Source organism: Cebus imitator, unplaced genomic scaffold (genome assembly GCF_001604975.1).
Source record: "Cebus imitator isolate Cc_AM_T3 unplaced genomic scaffold, Cebus_imitator-1.0 Scaffold19, whole genome shotgun sequence".
Classification (NCBI taxonomy): domain Eukaryota; kingdom Metazoa; phylum Chordata; class Mammalia; order Primates; family Cebidae; genus Cebus; species Cebus imitator.
The window spans coordinates 9,026,350-9,046,727 of NW_016107334.1; the positions used below are offsets into that span (position 1 = coordinate 9,026,350).

At 42.3% G+C, this 20,378-nt stretch overlaps 1 protein-coding gene across 4 annotated transcripts in view; it reads right to left on the minus strand.

Moving 5' to 3' along the window:
* Window positions 1-20,378, minus strand: part of TTC23 (tetratricopeptide repeat domain 23) — a 99,462-nt gene that overhangs the window by 32,454 nt on the left and 46,630 nt on the right. For all 4 annotated transcript variants that reach the window (XM_017518504.2, XM_017518520.2, XM_017518496.2 and 1 more), the window contains exons 7-8: window positions 19,985-20,162; window positions 2,819-2,924 (exon numbers count right to left, since the gene is read on the minus strand). In XM_017518504.2, the coding sequence (XP_017373993.1) occupies window positions 2,819-2,924; window positions 19,985-20,162 (284 nt within the window). The remainder of the gene's footprint in view (window positions 1-2,818; window positions 2,925-19,984; window positions 20,163-20,378) is intronic.

The following is a 20,378-nucleotide window of genomic DNA, read 5'->3' on the forward strand; positions in this document are numbered from 1 at the left end:
CATGCTGGCCAGGTTGGTCTCAACTCCTGCCCTCATGTGATCCACCCATCTTGGCCTCCCAAAGTGGTTCCTCACATATTTCAATTCTGACTGGCAAGTGGGCTTTCTGGGTACATGTCACCGAATGCCCTCAGCTGCTGAAGGTTGGAGCTGAGATTCTCCACATGCTCCTGGACCCCAGGCCTTCTCACTGGCACTCCAAACCCTTCTCTCTGGGCTGCCTTCATTCTTCCTGTGTCCCTTGTCTGTCCCACACTCCACAGACTCTTTGGTGGGCCTAAGGTGGGAGGAGACACGTGCAGTGCCAGACCCCATAATGCGACATGGCATAAAGAGCCTCTGGGGTGGTTGCTACCTGGGTTCATATCTTTACCACTCACTGGTTATGGGCCCTTGGGAAAATTACCTAATCTCTGGGTGCCTCAGTTTCTCCATCTAAAAATGGGGATAATTGTACCTATCTCACAGAGTTGCAAGGATTTGGGAATTAATAAATATAGTGCGGTCAGAACCATTGTTGGTATGCCATATATAAGTAGTAGCTATTAATATAATAACTGTTATCACATATTTATTATCTGTATCAAGTAGGCATTATTATCATTTTCAGTTTAAGAGAAGACAATACAGTGCTATATTTAGACTGGAAAATTTTAAAAAAATATATAACCAAAATTGAATTGTCTCTGATTCCATGTCATGCAAAGCAGAGTGGCCTAACTTTGCAGCTATGGGACAATGGCATTCTAGGACACAGAATCTCTAGGTTCCACTCAATTCATACCTGCAAGTGAGTATACTGAGCACTGGTTCAAGTGCTGGAAGCTGGAATCCCTCTAGGCAAAAAGATGGTCTTTTGGCCTTAGCCCTCTCTCTGTTTGGTATTCATTCAGGAATGGACCCACCTCCCCTATACTCTGCCAATTTACACCCCCAAGGAAAACAGGAAAGATCTGACAGCAACTTATTCACACTCTTGCTTTCCAGGTCAAAAGTCAGGGATCCAGCCTTCACACTTGGTTTGACTCACTCAGAGCCTTAAACATATTTCAGTTAGTTACCATCAGTTAAAAATTGGGCTGGGTGTGTGGTGACTCATGCCTGTTATCCCAGAGTTTTGGGAGGCCAAGATGGGAGGGTAGCCTAGGGCCAGGAGTTTGACACCATCTTGGGCAAGACTCTGTCTCTACAAAAAATTTTTAAAAACTAGCTGAGTGTAAGCAGTGTGTGCCTGTAGTCCCACCAACCTCGGAGGCTGAGGCAGGAAGACCACTTAAGCCCAGGAGTTTGAGGCTGCAGTGGGCTATAACTGTGCCACTGCACTCTAGCCTGGGTGACAAAATGAGACCCTGTTTCTAAAAAAATAAAAATAATTAAAAAAAATTGAAGATTCTCCAATAAAACTCCAAATTTCTACCTACTCTTAAAAAGGAGCTCGCCAATATGAGCCTCCCTTCCACATGGCTGCCATGGGCTGGAGCTAAGTGGCAGGTATGGGTTTTAGTTTGCCACAGTCCTCACCATGGTTTCATCTCTCTCATACTATAGCCAACAGTTAGCTGCCATTTATAACTATGCTTGCTGCTGCTGCTGGTTTCTGATAACCACCTGCTTCCCTCACATTGCTTGCTTGGTTTCTGTAGACATTTAGATTTTTGACTTACTATTCTAGGAGTTTCCATCAAACATGTATTTTAAGTGTTTTATTAATAGGTATGGAATAGAAAGTACTTTCCTCCTCTTGCATGAATTTTAGGCACCAACAAGCAAACCTGATGGTTAGTGTGGAATGTTGTAGGGAGTGGGGACAAGAAAGGTCACCTTTCTCCTCTCTCCATCCCTAGACAGGCTCCTCCAGATCTGAAAAGGTGCTTCAAGCTCTTGGAGATCCGCAAGGTGGGATGGACAGACGGATGAATGCCGATGCCTGCTTCATCAGTTCCTCCATAGACTGGAGCTCCCTGACTGGCCTGCGGATCTTTCCGGGCCAGGCTGTTCACTGAACCTCTCCCTTCACCTTCTCCTATGTGCTGTCCTCATCTTAGCCTGACTTCTGCTTCCTCAATCAACCCCATGCCTTCCAGATGTTGATTTTATGCTTTTGAGCACACTGGACCTTATTTATTCAGTATGTAATTATTTTTATCTGATATCTTGGAATACACCCCTGGGTCTTCTTTATGAAGTGAACTCCATTTCTGAATATTGTGACCAAAAAAAAAAAAAAAAAAAAAAAAACATTAGTACTATGTGTTTTCTGCCAATGGAAGCACACTGTATAATCTGTATGCTCCAAGCCCAGGATGGTGGATTAAACAATTCATGAAGTTTGATGCACTACCGATTATGTAGTGATAAGAAAATCACATAAGCCATAAATGGCAACTTCCTTTTGGAGTCCTGAAGTTGTGTCAGTTCATCCTGATTGAAAGTTCAGCCCTGACAGTGTCTGGAGGGTGGCTGGCCCAGAGGCCAGAGCTGTTGCCACAACAATCTTTAAAAATAGATCACCTTTGAAGGCAGAGCAGATTTCCCTGTAAGCCCAGTACAGATTCTCCGGGGCTCTTAACAGCTACATTTGGATAGAGATTAGCTGTATTTAAGAATAAAAGATTAAAAGAATGCTAGAAGGGGAGAGAAACCAAAGGACTCTGAGGAAAGCAGCAGAGTAGCATAGCTGCAGATGATCAGATAAAGCAAGGAAGGCTCTGTGGCAGGCCTATGGCACAGCTCTGTCCACCTGTTAACCCATCTAGAAGGCAGCTTGTTTACAGACTCAGGTGCCTGTGAGACAGGAAGAGAAAAGGATTCTTCTCACCGTGGTGCTCGGGTCTCCCTGAAGCGACAGCAGCGTGGGCGACGACGTGTGCGGAGTCTGCTGCCTCCTCTTGAGAGGGGCTTCTACTCAGGATGATGAGATGTGCCTGTCACCACAGAAAGAAGAAACATGTTGTTTACATGCTTGGCAGCAGCAACAGGAAACTAACTGTCCTTACAGAGATAAGCAGAAAGCCAAGGAACTTTCCAGCAAGCTAGAAGAAATAATTTATGTGAAAGTGCAATCAACTCACAGGAGAGCTGGATTTTAAAAGCACTGAGTAGTGGAGGGAACACTGGACCATGAATCCAGATGGCTCAAAGCTATGGTCAGGGCCTGGCACTAAGCAAATCATTAAATGTCTATGACTCTTTGAGTCCAGTGTCAGCAAAGAGGAAAGGGGAGTTACAAGAAGTAAAGAGATGGATAGAAGATGTCAATGCTGTGTAGAGAAAGGGGGCAAGCCCAGTGCCCTGGCTAGTGGTCAACCCCAAAAGTGGGACCTACCCATGGGTGTCAGCAACCTCCCCACAGAAATATAGACCCTTCTTTGTACCTGAGCCACCAAGCCCATTTGCCTGCACCCTTTGCAAACTGGCTCAGGGGAGCTGCCCAAGCACACAAAGCAGCTCAGTTCCTTGAAAATAAAGTCCAATAAAATGTTTTTGGCCAGGCATGGCAGCTCACGCCTATGATCCCAATACTCTGTGAGGCCAAGGCAGATGGATTACTTGAGGTCAGGAGTTTGAGACCAGTGCGACCAACATGGTGAAACCCCATGTATGTATAGACAATAGAAGCCACAGATATAGAGTTAAATTATTACTTGTGCACTGTTTGGAGAAAGGAAGAAAGAGAGGAAATGCCGGCCCCCCATGCCAAAAAAATGCCAAATGCAAATTCAGCTATGTTTACTTTGTGTTTTTCCCCTACCAACTCTACGATCTGTTATTTGAAGAGAACAATCACTGTGTAATGCCAGAGAAGCTTTAACTCATATGCAAAGACATACAATATTTTAGATTGATTAAAACAAAAATTCAAGAAAGATTTTATATTTTGTTTCTTCCTACTCAGTATTATAAATTCAAGAAAATGTTACTAGATATGTCTAACAAAATTATATTCAAATGAGTAATTATATGTTCTGAAAGCACTGTAAGTTGTTTTTTTTTGCCATGGAGAGAGAAATCAAAGTTTTCCAAGAGCAAAATGCATATAATATCAAGAAAGTGAGTCAGGCCGGGTGCAGTGGCTCATGCCTATAATCTCAGCACCTTGGGAGGCTGAGGCAGGAGGATCACTTGAGTTCAGGTGTTTGAGACTAGACTGGGCAACACAGTGAGAACCCATCTCTACTAAAAAATAAAAAAAAATTAGCCAGGTGTGGTGGTACATGCCTGTAGTCCCAGCTACTCAGGATGCTGAAGTGGGAAGATGGCTTGATCCTGGGAGATCAAGACTGCAGTGAGCAGTGATTGTGCACTGCACCCCAGCTTGGGTGACAAAGCAAGACTCTGTCTCAAAAAAATGAAAAAAGAAAGTGGGTCCTGAAAACTTAAAGGGATCTGAATTTATCACAAAATTTTCATGACTTCAACATTTTTCTACATGAGATGCTAACATAAGCAAACATTTATTATTATTCACTTCAGAAACTCAATCCCTGATGTAATTTATTTGCTGTTCATAAAGCTTTTAAAAACCATACGCTAGAGGAAAGGGTGTTTGAGGGGGGGACACCCATGATGTCTAAAATGTGCAAAATTAGCATCTCATTTATTCAGTAAAATTCCATTTAATTCCATTTGATTTAATTCAGTCCTATTCAATTCAACTTATTTTCATTTTTAAATGCTTTCTACATGCCAGATATTATGCTAACACTAGGAATTCCCTCTAAAAATTAGACAGGAATTTTAGTTTTAAAAGAGCTCACAAGCAAACTACAAAACTGTAGGCTAGTTTCATTTTATGCAGATTCACAGACATCACCCCTCACTAGGTTTTTGCAACCAGCTAAATAACTTCCTGTCTACTCTTATGCTTGTCATCATTTCCCAAGATTTCAGTATCCATGAGATTGGCCTGTACTCAATCAGGCAGGAAAGAGACGGTACATTTAAACAGGTTAATAGAGTGAAAAGAGGTCAATAAAATGATTCTTGGCATAGAGGAAACCCAGGATGAGCATGCTGGGCCCCAAGTCAAGATGTCGTACTATCCTGGACTGCTGGAGCAAGGGAGGGGACACTTGCTATTACTAGAAAGAAGAATTGTAGGAAAATGAGTAGTGGTTTTCAGTAGAGAAGCAGCCTACCTGCAGGAACCTTAAGACGGAGGGGCTGGGGGAATGGATGCTCTGTCTCTGTGTCTTCCCCAGTCCAGGCTGTGTGCCTCTCAGTTTGAGGGAAGGGGCACTGAGACGGTAATTAAAGGTCAGCCTTTGGGGCACAGAGCAGGGCTGAGAAGGATGTAGAGTGTAGCTAAAGGACCACATGGAGATGTCCAGCAAACAATCCAGCTAACACCTTGGCCTCTCAGGTTTCTGACAAACTCACTTTCCTCCTTACTTTCAGCTACCCAGTCCCCAGATCACACTCCAGACCTCATCATCGTCTACTCTGTGCTACCACTGGATCCTCCAGCTCACAGACCCATTCTGATTCTTAAGGGGCCCTGGATCTGTTGCATCCATGCAGTTCCTAGTTATCTAATCTACCACTCCCCCAACATTCTCACTAGTCATCCGCCCCTCCTGCTGTCCCTTCTTGTCCAGCTTAATGTACACGGCCCATTGCCTGTGTTGAAAATGCCCACCACTAAAGCATTATTCAAGATGATAAAAAATGGGGAACCACCTAAATCTCTATCAGCAGGGGAATGAACATATTGTGGATTATTCTACAATGACTGAACTCCATCTACATATGTTAACATGGTTATATTTCAGAAACATAGCACTGAGTGGAAGAAGCAACTTGTAAAAGGATGTAAACACCTTGGCACCATTGATTTTCAAGTTTCTTCTTTGGAGCAGAAGAACCCAAACAAAATCTTCTGTGGTTCTCTAATATACACAGCAGGAAACAGTAGAGCTGCTCTCACAGAAGTAGGTGGAGGGGGCCTGGAAGCCTGACTACCTGCTCCCAGCTGGCTGCCCCAGAAAAACCTCTGTGGAACATGAGGGCTCAAGGTGACACAGACTGAGAACCACAGCACATGCTAGAAAGTGAGGCTTCCTTCGGAAGTGGGTGCAAAGGACATTGACAAAGCTAGTGATTACACTACACTATCTTTCCAAACTCCACTACTGTTCACAATTTTCAAATAATGCTTCATTGCTAAGGGAATGTAAATACCCTGTTACAAGCATCTGAGAGCATTTAAGGACTAGGAATCACAGTTAATAGAAATACAGGCATCCTGCTTGCCTCTCCTGGACTTCTGCAAGAGACCAAGTAATGGGCCTTGCTGGGGCTCCATAGCTTGATCACACTCACTCCTTCTCCTTATGATTTATTAATCTCCCAAGGGCTTGCATTTCCCCTCATGTCCTTTGTTCTTTTCAGTATCTTATGGTTACATTTATCAACTGTCATCTTGAAGTTGAGGAGGAGTGTTTAATATCCCCAAATCTCTTGGGCTAGCTGGCATGTTGGACTGAGTTAAAAACAAACAAAACATTTCTAATATCCCAAATTGAACAAGGTCATTAATTAAAAAAAAGGAAAAACTCATCCATAAGACCAAGGACCTCAACCCCTGCTAAGGCACAGAGCAGCTGTTCCAGCCTGGTACCTCGTGTGTGTGTTTGGGGGAAACCACAGATTCCTCAGCACCAATCAAGTTGTCAATAGATGCAGCCAGAGCCAGAGCTGGTAGAGCTTATCTAACTGGGCCTGTCCCCTTGGATTTGTAAACTGTGTAATATTTCCCAAAGAGAAAGCTTGTGACTAATGAAAAGGATGAGATACTTCTATTTCTGCAGGCAGACCCCCAACATCTGAACACTCAACTTCAAACCCTGGGAGGAGTCTGAGTGTGGAATCCCAGCTCTTGGGGATGGGGTGGGTCTTGGGATGAGGGAAATATATTTTCCCCTCACTTTGTAATAATTAGGGGATCACTGACAGAGCAAAATCTCTCCTACAGCAAAGTGGAGAGTAAGTACACAAAAAGATCAAGATACATTTGTGGACTTAGTCTGAATACATTTACTCTGGAGATGAGAACACTCAGGGAGAAGACAACAGAAGTCTTCAACTTAGTCACCGCCAGGATCTCTTTGCACAGCTGAGGGTTAGCACTGGAGGGACACAGGGAAGGAGGGAACTAACACCGAGTAATCTTCTTCTGGCAGCGTAGCACTAAGTGAATTTTACCACTTACCAGTTCACCTAGTCTCAAAATGACCATTGAAAGGTGATGTGAATGGCCCAATTTACAGAAGGGGAAGTTAAGCCTCCAGGCTACTGGCTGAAGGTCACATGGTGGGTCAGCGGCAGAACAGAGATTCAGACTAAGGCCTGTAATTCCAAACTACATACTTGTCTAGTCTAACACTTGGTTATTGAGAGGGTAGAAGTTACAGAAAGATGATTTTTCTAATCTATGTAATGAAGAACTATATAAGGGTCAGAGAAAGAGGTTGTGAAATAGTAGACTCTGTCCAGAAATGGAGTGGGCTGCCTAGGGGGAAGAGTGAGATACTGATATTTGGATGCCTGAGCAGCTTCTAAACGCTTTAGAGGGATGCTATAGAGGAGAGAAAAGCAGTGGGTGGTGGACAGAGAAGATGTTAAAGTGCTGTCCATCAAGAGTCTACGACTCTGGTTTGTTTCAAGTTTGTTCCTTAATTCAACAGAAGTTCAAGTCCACTTGTCATTGGAGGTGTGAGCTTGCTGTGTTTCTTATAACTGACCATCTATGAAGCTGCCTGCATAGCTTTCCTTCTCACCCAGCCAAAATTGGTCATTTCACCCTTCAAATTTCAGCTGACACCCTTAAGCAAGACAGGGTCACATTGCAGCCCCAGGTTGCCATTTCCTTCCCTTTCCCATCTCTGCCCAGTAGGGAGGCCTTTCATGGCCACACATACCTTGGGGACTTGGGGCAGCAGGTAAACCTTGGGTAAGAAAAAGATGGAGCTGGGACTCCCTGGGGGATTAGATGAACAGTAAGTCACTGGGAACAGAGAGCACTGGAAAACTGAGTTCTGAGGGCCCTAGACTAAGCCAGTTTCTTTTCATAGTCAGAGAAAGTCCTCAGTGGCAGCTCTCCAGCTGTCAATTTTAGCTCCTCCAAAGAGCTGGGGAGAAAAGGCACTACTCTGTATAAATATTAGCAACAAAACAGATACCTCAAGGCCTTATATTTTCTTCTTTGGTTGCAAGTATGTATTTTCTTAAAACTTAATTAGATTTTTAAATAATAAGAGTATTACCTGCATATAATCTTAAAAAATCTTAAGTGGTAGAAAAGAATGAACAATTGAAATTAAAAATACTCCCTCTCCTTTCTGTCTACCTACCTCACCCTCTTTTTCTCCCCCTTTCCAGCCTTACAGTTATTCAGTTTCCTGTATTGTTCCAGAAATCAATCACACACACACACACACACACACACACACACACACACAGTCACAACCCAGCCACGCACTGCCCTTAGCTTCATCTCCCATGACCCATGCTGGGCTCCAGCCACAATGGCCAGACAGCTAAATTGTGTTTCTTTAATTATGAGTGAGGCTGAGGATTATTTTTGTATGGTTATTGGTCATTTATGTTTCCTCTTCTGTAAACTGTATGTTCCTGTCTTGTGCATATTTCTACTGAGTTGTCTTTTTTATCCAGACTTTTAGAGAACTCTTTCTACATTTTCTCCTCTTTGACATTTATTTTTGACTTTATGATATATTACCATAGAGTAGTTTTTCATTTTTACTCTGTCAATTTTATCACTTTCTTCTTTTCTCTTTTTTTCTCTTCTGTCTCTTAATGTATACTCATCTGTACATATGCAGAGAAAAAATGTTCAACACTGGCTATTTCTGGGCAAGGAGGTCTGAGGTGACTGGTGGCATATATTTGACCTTTTCTATATAGCTTGATTTTTAAAAAATAAAGAGCATGTATCATTTTTATAAAAAGTAGTTATTACTTAAAAAGAAAAACAGTAATCTTTCCCTTTGTGGCACTTGGATTGATGTCATTCTTAGAAAATTTTGTAATAAAACAGTATGAAAAAAGATGTGAAACAGTATGAAAACAGAGTAATACAATAAATTGCTGCCAGCAGAATGGGGCATTGCTGTAAGATATCCAAGAATGTGGAAGCAACTTTGGAACTGGGTAATGAGCAGAGGGTGGAGCAGTTTGGAGAAATGAGAAGACAGGAAGAAGTAGGAAAGTTGACTTGTTGAATGGCTTTCACTGAAATGCTGATAGTGATAAGGACAATGAAGTCCAGGCTGAGGTGGTCTCAGATGGAGATGAAGAACTGGTTGGGAACGGGAGTAAAGGTGATTTTTGCTATGCTTTAGCAAAGAGACTGGTGGCTTTTTGCCCCTGCCCTAGAGATCTGTGAAACTTTAAACTTGAAAGAAATGATTTACTGTATCTGGTGGAAGAAATTTCTAAGCAGCAAAGCATTCAAGAGGTGACAGAGAATAAAAGTTTGGAAAATTTGCAGCCTGACAAAGGCTGTAGCAAAGAAAAATTGATTTTCTGGGGCAAAATTCAAGCTGTCTGCAGAAATTTGCATAAGTAATGAGGTGCTGAATGTTAATCACCAAGACAATGGAGAAAATGTCTCCAGGGCATGCCAGAGACCCTCACAGCAGCCCCACTCATCACAGGCCCTGAGGCCTCCGAGGAAAAATGAATTTGTGGGCCCAGGACCCCCCTTGCTGCATGCAGCCTAGGGACTTGGTGCCTTGCATTCCACTCCAGCCATGGCTAAAAGGGGCCAAGGTATAGCTTGGGTGTGGCTTCGGGGGTGCAAGCCCCAAGCCTTGGTAGCTTCCAGGTGGTGTTGAGCCTGTGGGTACACAGAAGTCAAGAACTTGGGAACCTCTGCCTAGATTTCAGAAGATGTATGGAAATGCCTGGATATCCAGGCATAAGTGTGCTACAGGGATGAAGCATTCACAGAGAGCCTCTGCTAGGCAGTATGGAAGGGAAATTCAGGGTGGGAGCCCGCACACAGTCTCCACTCGGGCACTGCCTAGTGAAGCTGTAAGAAGAGGGCCACAGTCCTACAGACCCCAGAACTGTAGGTCCATCAACAGCTTGCAGTATGTGGTAGAAACGCCACAGACACTTGATGCCAGCTCATGGAAGCAGCCAGGAGGGGGGCAAAGCCACAGGGGTGGAGCTGCTGAAGGCCCTGGGGCCCACCTCTTGCATTAGCATGACCTGGATGTGAGACATGGAGTCAAAGGAGATCATTTTGGAACTTTAAGGTTTAATTACTGCCTTATTGGATTTTGGACTTGCATGGGGTATGTAGCCCCTTTGTTTTGGCCAATTTCTCCCATTTGGAATGGGTGTATTTACCCGATGCCTGTACCCTCACTGTATCTAGGAAGTAACTAACCTGCTTTTGATTTTACAGGCTCATAAGTGGAAGGGACTTGCCTTGTCTCAGGTGAGACTTTGGACTTGAAGTTTTAAGTTAACGCTGGAATGAGTTAAGACTTTGGGGGACTGTTGGAAGGGCATGACTGTGTTTTGAAATGTGAGGACATGAGATATGGGAGGGGCCAGAGGCAAAATGATATGGTTTAGCTTTGTGTCCCCATCCAAATCTCATCTTGCATTGTAATCCCATAATCCCCAAGTGTCATGGGAGTGTTAGATATAGTGAACACCAAGCTTCTCTTCAAAGAATCAGTTTGTCAGTATGTTCAGCTTTCTTATTCTTTAATCTTCCATTTTAAAGTTTAGCTTCCTTGTAGTTTCAGTAAACAACCATTTCCCCCAGTTCTAATCAGTAGTTCACATCTGTTCCCCTGGTTCCCTGCTCCATCCTGACTCATCCTGGTCGCCTGCTCTGGTCACCTGCTTTGACCCCTGGTTACCTTCTCTGACCTGTCCCATAACTGTCCTTCCCACCAAACTACCCACCCCGCCACTCCGGCTTGTACCCCTGCTCTCTTTAAAATAGCCAATTGGAATTAGCCTAAAATGTGCAGTCTAACCCTAGCCAATGGGGGAATGACACAGCAGAAGGGGTGACCTCCATCAGGAATAAGAAGCCATTTCCCTCCCTTGTCCAGGTGTGTGTTCACCATTGTTCCATCTGTAAGCCACACCCTTCTATAGAAGTAAATTGCCTTGCTGAGGAAATTTATACTTGAGTGCCACTTCTTTTGCAGTACCAAAAATTTACATATAACAGGAGGGACCTGGTGGGAGGTAATTAAATCATGGGGGTGGTTTACCCCAGGCTGTTCTCGTGATGGTGAGTGAGTTCTCATGAAATCTGATGGTTTTGTAAGTGTCTGGCATTTCCCCTGCTGGCACTCATTCTCTCTCCTGCTGCCCTGTGAACAGGTGCCTTCTCCATGATTTTAAGTTTCCTGAGGCCTCCCAGTCATGCAAAACTATGCATCAATTAAATCTCTTTTTTTCATAAATTACCCAGTCTCAGGTATTTCCTTATAGCAATGTGAGAACAGACGAATACAACTGCAGTCTACATCTTTCCTAAATAAAAGGCTAGTATTAATATTTTCAGAGATTTTTAAAATTAAAAATAGCATTATTCTGATTATTTACAATAAATGCGATTGCATGTTTATAGCAAGTGCACAGCAACTACTAAGAGCCAATCAGAAGTGCTGCCATTAGCTGAGAACTCTGCACCTGCCAGGAGCCATGTGTGAGCATTCAGCAGCCATCACCCCAGGCCTGACCAAGGCCAGTAAGTTGTCCAGGCTGAGGCCCAAAGCTAGATTTTCTGACTCCAAAGCTGTCAGTAGAGCAGCTGACGAACATAATGATTTCATTATACTTTGCAAGTCTAAATACCCTAAATTTGGGAACTCCTGAGTGGCACAGCTACCCTGGAAACTGAAAAGAGGGATATGCAATTCAAGTGAAAGATGGGAAAAAGCAACCGAAGCTAGCACTGTGTTAACTTATACACACCCATAAACATACTCTCACTCACATAAGTAGAACCCTGTGATTTTTCTTTTGGATAGGGAAATAAGGTTTTATTGCCAAAATTTGCCATGAGGAGTTTCAGAAAGAATCACATTTGTATGGTTTTCTTATGGACCTCTGTGGCAGAGGGAGGGATGGGGTAGATGATGGCTCTTTCATCATTCCCTAGGACTGCTGCCTTCCTTCTGTGGTGGCTCTCCAGGACTTGGTTTATTTTTCTCCATCTTAATGAGTTAATCCCTAAAATGCTTGGGAACATTTCTATATTTTAAAGGAAATAAAAGGTCTTTTCTCTGTGGGCACTTCTGTCACTCCAAAGGAATGAAGGGTAAAAAACAACAGGGAAAAATAACAAAACCTCTTTGTGTATACTTAATAAATGGCTTTTATACATGGGTCCCCTTGGAGGGTTGTGGCCTTACCGCACTTTTCTGTATCTCAGGTAAATCTCCTAAAGGAAAGAGAAGCATTGATAAATGTTTAATAATTACTGTTAAGAAATAAAAGTAGCTTATACTGGCAGAAGGCCTAACAGTTCACCAACACTTTCCATTTTGAAACTTTGAGTAGTTCTATGAAATGGATGGAGTCTTTTGTAGGTTATTTTTTAAGGAGCTACAATCAAGTGGTTGATACCTGATTTGCCTATAATCAAATGGCTGATAAACAGAATAGTATGGACTCCAACCCAGATTTTTTTACTTCAAATTCAATAATATTTTCATTTCACCAAGCTATTTCTTTAATAACCTACAATTATTTTTAAAACACTCTCTAATCTTTTTTAACCTCTAGAATAAACAACAGAAAAAGTCACCTATCAAACTTTACAAGTATTATAAAAATGAGTGAATTCCACTATAACTTGGATACAGGGAAACCCTTCTAACTTAGGCTCACAGGAAAGGTTGAAAATTTGAACACACTTAGAAAACTGGCAAGAAACAGAAATAGCACTAATACGTGAGTTCAGCAAGGTGGCAAGATACAAGATAAACATAAAAAAATCATGTGTATTTCTACACATGAATAATCAGAAAAGGAAATTTTAAGAACTTCCATTTGTAATAGCATGAAAAATAATAAACTACTTAGGAATACATTTACCAAAAGAAGTACAAAACTTATACTCTAAAAACTACAAAACATAGTTGAATGACATGAAAGAAGACCTAAGTAAATAGATATCCCATGTTCAATGATTAAAAGACTTAATATTGTTAAGATGTCAATACTTCCCAAATTGAAATACAGATTCAATGTAATTCCTACCAAAATCCTGCTTTTTTTTTTTTTTTTTTTTTCTCTTTTCTTTATTTTTTTTTTTTTTTTTTTTTTTTTTTGGAGAAACTGACAAGCTGATACTAAAATTCACATAAAAATGCAAGGGATCTAGAATAACCAAAGAATCTAGAAAAAGAAGAACAAAGTTAGAGATTCACACTTACTGATTTCAAAACTTACAACAAAACAACACTAATTGAGACAATGTGATACTGTGATATTGGCATAGGACAAACATAGATCAATGGAACAGAATTGAGAATCTAGAAATAAACCTTTACATTTATGGTCAATTTATGTTGACATGGGTCCCAAGATAATTTGATGGTGAAAGGATAGATCTTTATTAATAGTGCTAGGATACTGAATAGCCACATGCCTCTCCAACCCCCCAAAAAGAAGTTAGACCCCTATACCTCACACCATCTACATAAATTAACTCAAAATGAACCAAAGACCCATGCGTAAGAGCTAAAAACTATAAAAACTCTTAAAAGAAAACACAGATGTAGGCTTCCATGACCTTGGATTAGGGAATGATTTCTGAGATGTGATGCCAAAAAAAAAAATACACAAATTGGACAATCAAAATTTTGTGCTTTAAATGACACTATCAAGAAAGTCAAAAGACAACCCACAGATTGGGAAACACCCCACAGATATGAGTCTAGTATCTAGTATCCAGAATATATAAATAACTATTATCAGTCAACAATAAAAAGACAACCCTATTAAAAATGTGCAGACATTTTCAATAGACATTTCTCCCATGAAGATACACAAACGACCAATAAGCATATAAAAAGATGTGTTACATCACTAGTCATTTGAGAAATTCAAATAAAAAACCACAATGAGATAGCACTTTCATACTCACTGCAATGACTGAAGTTAAAGACAGACAGTAAAACGTATTGGTGAGGATGTGGAAATACTGGAACTTTCATAAATTGTTGGTGGGAATGTAAAATAGTGAGACTGCTTAGGAAAATAGATTGGTAGTTCCTCAAAAAGTTAAATATAGAGTTACCATATGATTCAGCAATTCCACTCGTAGCCTTATACCCAAGAGAGAAATAAAAACATATGTCCATTCAAAAACTTGTCCATGAATGTTCATAACAGTATTATTCATAATAGCCCCAAAGTGGAAGCAACCCAAATGTCCATCTACCGTGAAATTAAGCTGCTGGCAGGTGATGAGGAGTGAATGTTAATCACCAAAACAATGGGGAAAATGTCTCCAGGGCATGTCAGAGACCTTTGCAGCAGGCCCTCCCACCACCGGCCTGGAAGTCTAGGAGGAAAAAGTGGTTTCATGGTCTAGGCCCAGGGTCCTCATGCTGTATGCAGCCTAGGGATTTGGTGCTCTGCATCCTTGCTGCTCCAGCTTTGGCTGAAAGTGGCCAACATAGAGCTTGGGCTGTGGCTGTGGCTTGAGAGTGTGCAAGCCTCAAGCCTTGGCAGCTTCCACGTGGTGTTGAGCCTGTGAGTGCACAGAAGTCAAGAACTGAGGTTTGGGGACCTCTGCCTAGATTTCAGAAGATGTGTGGAAATGCCTGGATACCCAAGCAAAAGTATGCTGTAGGGGTGGGGTCCTCATGAAGAATCTCTGCTAGGGCAGTGCAGAAGGGAAATGTGGGATGGGAGCCCTGACACAGATTCCCTACTGGGGCACTGCCTCATGTAGCTGTGAGAAGAGGGCCATCGTCCTCCAGACCCCAGAATGGTAGATTCACTGACAGCTTGCACTGCGTACCTAGAAAAGATGCAGACACTCAACGTCAGCCCGTGAAGGCAGCTGGGAGGGAGGCTGTACAACGCAAAGCCATAGGGGAGGAACTGCCCAAGACTGTGGGAACCTACCTCTTGCATCAGCATGACCTGGGTGCTAGACATGGGGTCATTTTTGAGCTTTAAGATTTGACTGCCCTGCTGGATTTCTGACTTGAATGGGTTTGTAGCCCCTTTGTTTTGGCCAATTTCTCTCATTTGGAATAGCTGTATTTACCCAATGTCTGTACCCACATTGTATCTAGAAACTAACTTGCTTTTGACTTTATAGGCTCATAGGTGGAAGGGACTTGCCTTGTCTCTGATAAGACTTTGGACCATGGACTTGAGTTAATGCTGAAATGAGCTGAGACTTTAGGGGACTGTTGGAAAGGCATGATTGGTTTTGAAATGTGAAGAAATGAGATTTTGGAGAGGCCAGGGTGGAGTGATATGGTTTGGCAGAGCCAAATGGGGACACAGATAGGGACACAGATGTCCCCATTCAAATCTTATCTTGTAGTTCCCATAATTCCCATGTGTTGTGGGAGGGTTCTGGTGGGAGATAACTGAATCATGGGAGTGGGTCTTTCCCATGCTGTTCTTGGGATAGTGAATAAGTCTCACGAGATCTGATGGAATCGTAAGAGGGAGTTTCCTTAACCAATCTCTTTATTTGCTGCCATCCATGTAAGACATGACTTGCTCCTCCTTGCCTTCTGCCATGATTGGGAGGCTTCTCCAGCCATGTGGAGCTGTAAGTCTGATTAAACCCCTTTCTTTTGTAAATTGCCCAGTCTTGGGTATGTCTTTATCAGCAGCATAATAATGGACTAGTACAATCACTGATGTCTTTCTATAATCTTGAGAAACTGGTACCTGAGATCTTTTTTTGAACTTTAGAAAGTTTTGTGGTTTTTGCTGGGCATGGTGGCTCACACCTATAATCCTAGCACTTTGGGAGGCTGAGGCGGTTGGATCACTTGAGGTCAAGAATTTGAGACCAGCCTGGCCAACATGGCGAAACCCTTTCTCTACTAAAAATACAAACATTAGCCAGGTGTGGTGGTGGGTGCCTGTAATCCCAGCTACTTGGGAGGCTGAGGCAGGAAAATTGCTGGACCCCGGGAGGTGGAGGTTGCAGTAAGTCAAGATCACACCACTGCATTCTAGCTTGGGCAGCAGTGAGAGACTCCATCTCAAAAAAAAAAAAAAAAAAGTTTGAGGGATATGGGCTAAGAAAAAAAATATTAAAGTAAATTTGAGACTCTATTCTGTAAAATGAGAGTAAACTAACATAAAAAGCTGGCATGGTTGGTACAAAACTCCTTCATTTAAGAACAAAGAAAAATCAACTGCTGGCAGTGAAGTACATCAAAACCAATTCTGTGACAGAGTGTCAATATGAATCCATATGAACTTCTTTCTACTAGTTTAATTTCTGGACACTTGCCCTGGAAATAATTCAAGGAACTATAAAAGGTTTTTGTATGAGAATATTTACAGTTATTGATACTAACAAAAATTGTAAACCCACCAGTGTTCCTATGCTCAGTAAATGTTGCTTGAGCCACATAGTGACTGAGGTCAGAAACCTGGTGTAAAGCTGGAGACCTCCTCAAGACCTGCACAACCCCCAGGTCTGTCCCGTCTATTCCCCTCCTATCTCCAGATCTGTCCATGCCTCTCCATTCACTGGCACCACCTGAGTATGAGCCGTCTCACCCCCAACCTGTACTGCTGCAGCCATTACCTCTGAGTTATCTTCCTGCTTATCTCCCCACCATCCAGTCCATTCTCCCTATGGCAGAGTGATCCTTCCAGAATGATAATCTGATGATGCCAATCTCCCTGCCTAAAAACCTTCATCTGCTCTTAGGAGGAAGCTTAAATTCCTTAACATGACTTTCAACACTCACCTAAACGATACCCATCTCCTGCCTTTGCCATTCCCACTGCCCAGGCATAGGGAGCTCCTTACAGCTCCCTGAATGTGTCAAGTTTTGTCTAACCTTCAGACCTTACCATGTACTCTGCCCTCTTGCCTGGGCTTGTCTTCCCCTAAAAGCATCTCAGTAGTTTTTGTGACTGCCATCTACACTTACTATCTTTGCTTCCTCACAGCTTACCTGCTATATAATCTGGTTTCTGTTCTTATCATCACCCCAGTATTCACCTCAACAAAGTCATCAATTAAAGAAAAATAACATAAAAGGAAAGGAAAGAGAAAATTTAAAACATCCATATTTAGCACTATGTATCAGGCACTACACTAAGCTCTTTACAAACTCATTTATTCTCTCTGGAATCCCATGTCCTCCAAAACAGTAAAACAGTGAAAGGTATCAAAAAAGGGAGGGAGGCCAGGCGCAGTGGCTCATGCCTTTAATCCCAGCACTTTGGGAGGCCAAGGTGGGTGGATCCCTTGAGGTCAGGAGCTCGAGATCAGCCTGGCCAACATGGTAAAACATCGTCTCTACTAAAAATGCAAAAATTAGGCAGGTGTGGTGGCTCATGTTTGTAATCCCAGCTACTTAGAAGGCTGAGGCAGGAGAATTACTTGAACACAGGAGGTAGAGGTTGCAGTGAGCCCACATAATGCCACTGTACCCCAGCCTGAACAACAGAGTGAGACTCCATCTCAAAAATAAAAATAAAAAAAAAAGAAAGAAAGAAAGAAAGAAAGAAAAAGGACAGAGAGGATACCCCTTTCATTTTTGCTTTTCCTCTTATTTTCTTGGAAATCTTTCTCTGTTTCATTTGCTAGGTAATCCTCCACTTCAGCCATGAATACTGAAATTCCTCAAGAATCTGCATCAGTTCTTTTCTCCCTCCATCAACTCTCCCTCGGTGATCTCATCCTCTCCCACGAAATCACTGTGTAAGTGGATGAATTTCTGACCTATATTCTGAGCACCAGCCCCAATTATCTTTTTTTTTCTTTTTTTGGAATGGAGTTTTTCTCTTGTTACCTAGGCTGGAGTGCAGTGGCGCAATCTTGACTCATCACAACCTCTGCCTTCTGGGTTCAAGGGATTCTCCTGCCTCAGCCTCCTGGGTGGCTGGGAATACAGGCATGTGCCACCATACCTGGCTAATTTTTTTGTATTTTTAGTAGAGACAGGGTTTCTCCATGTTGGTCAGGCTGGTCTTGAACTCTCAACCTCAGGTGATCTGCCTGTCTCGGCCTCTCAAAGTGTTTGGATTATAGGTGTGAGTCACCAAGCCCAGCCCAGCCCCAATTATCTAACTGCCTACTATTACCTCCACTTGTATGCCTCACGGGCATCTCAGACTCATCACCTAAAGCAGAGCTTGCCATCTCTCCATCACCCAGTCACATGCCAGTTCCCTGGTAGAAACATCCACTCAGTGGTCCAGACCAGAAACCTGGGAGTCATCTATGACTCTTTCTTTTTTCCCCCGTATCCAGTCAATCTCCATGTCCTATCAATTCTGCCTCCTAAATCTTTCCTACATCCATCTATTTCTCTTCATTCCCACTATCTTCATCCCAGTTCGAGCTACCATCATTCTCAGCTTTGGCTACCTCAGTAGCTTCCTAACTGGTTTACTTCTATGGTTGGCACAACCTCCCCAATCCATTCTCTACATATCAGCCAGAACAATCTTTCTAAAAAGCACTGGTTTTGAATGCGAACCTGCCATTTACTGGCTGTGTACTCCTGGGCGTATCACTCAACCTCTCAAATTCTTAGCTTCCTTATCTATCAATGGGAAATAATAATGTGTCTTGGGGTGGTAATAATGCTTAAAAGAGACAATCCAGATAAAGTGAGAGAAAGGGGCTCTCTAACAAACCATGAGTAGGAATATAAATTGTCAGACACGTTAAAGTAAGAAATAGTAATGAAGTACTCTCAGGACCTTGTCACTGTATCCCATTTCAAATAACAAGAATGGATTGGTCTGAATCTTACAACTTTTACAGGAAAGAATTATCAGAAAAACTTTTTAAAAAGCGCCTTTAGCATGATACAATATAAAGAGATAAACTCACTATTAAGATTTACAGTGAATACACAGTATTTTGTAGATGTGATTAATATTCGCAATCAGTTGATTTTAAGGAGATGACTCTCAATAATAATATTGGTGGCCCTCATCTAATCAATTGAAGGGAGTGAAAAACTGAGGTTTCTAGAAGAAATTCTGCTTTGAGGCTGCAGCATAGAAACGCTGCCTGAGTTTCCAGCCTCATGTCCTGCCCTGTGGATTTCAGACTTACCAGCCCCTAAATCGCATGGGTCAATTCCTTAAAAGAGGCCGGATCTGGTGGCTCAAGCCTATAATCCCAGCACTTTGGGAGGCTGAGGCAGGAGGATCACTTGAACCCAGGAGTTTGAAATCAGTCTGGTCAACATGATGAAACCCTGTCTCTCTAAACAAACAAACAATGAAAAACAAACAAAAAAACCTGTGTGTGTGTGTGTGTGTGTGTGTGTGTGTGTGTGTGTGTGTGTGTGTACATATCCTGTTGGTTTTGTTTCTCTGGAGAACCCTGACAGACACATTCACTGAAGAATCTTACAAAGATAAAGATAAAGTAGACTAGCAGCTAACAGACAAAACTCTAAGTGGCTTCAGGTAAAGATTTTAGAATGTAGAAAAAAAAAGAGTCCTTATCAGTTCGGTAACATAAGCTCTAAATAAATATTAAAGGATAAAGAAATCACCTTTAGGGTATCTCAGGCTGTTTGTAGTCTGTGCAATGGCTAACAGGGGACCAGTACCAGCACTTGCCCACATGGCCATCTGATAAGAGCACCTTTGTTAAGCGTCTACTCTAGGCCAAGTGTTGTCCTTATCTAGAGCAAATGACAAAGCCAGGCGCTTTCAGAGCTGCTGTGACACTTGTGTCTATGAAAAGCACTGGGTCTAGAACAGCTTTGGTAGCCAGGACCTTGTAGCTTACCTGCAGGAAGTGGTTGATGGATGCATCATGGAGTCCCAGGGCTTGCTCTACACCTGCTAATTCTCTCAATACTGGTACACACTCAAGACTTTTTTCACCTTTACTGATCTCAACATATTCCAAAGCTGCTTGATAGTGGGGCAAAGCTTCTTTTGATTTCTTCTGACCTTGATACATCCTAAAAAAACAAATCAAAAGAATTATTTTAATCATTAAAATAGAAAATAATCAAATAAAGGTGAGCTGGTAGTTGGGATGTGACTCTGATTCCTGGTGTTCAGGTTCATTTCCTTGCTAACAAAGCTTTTCCTCTGAGAGGCAGCAGGGCATGGTAGCTAAGAAGATGGGGTCTGGGGCCGGGCGTGGTGGCTCATGCCTGCAATCCCAGCACTCT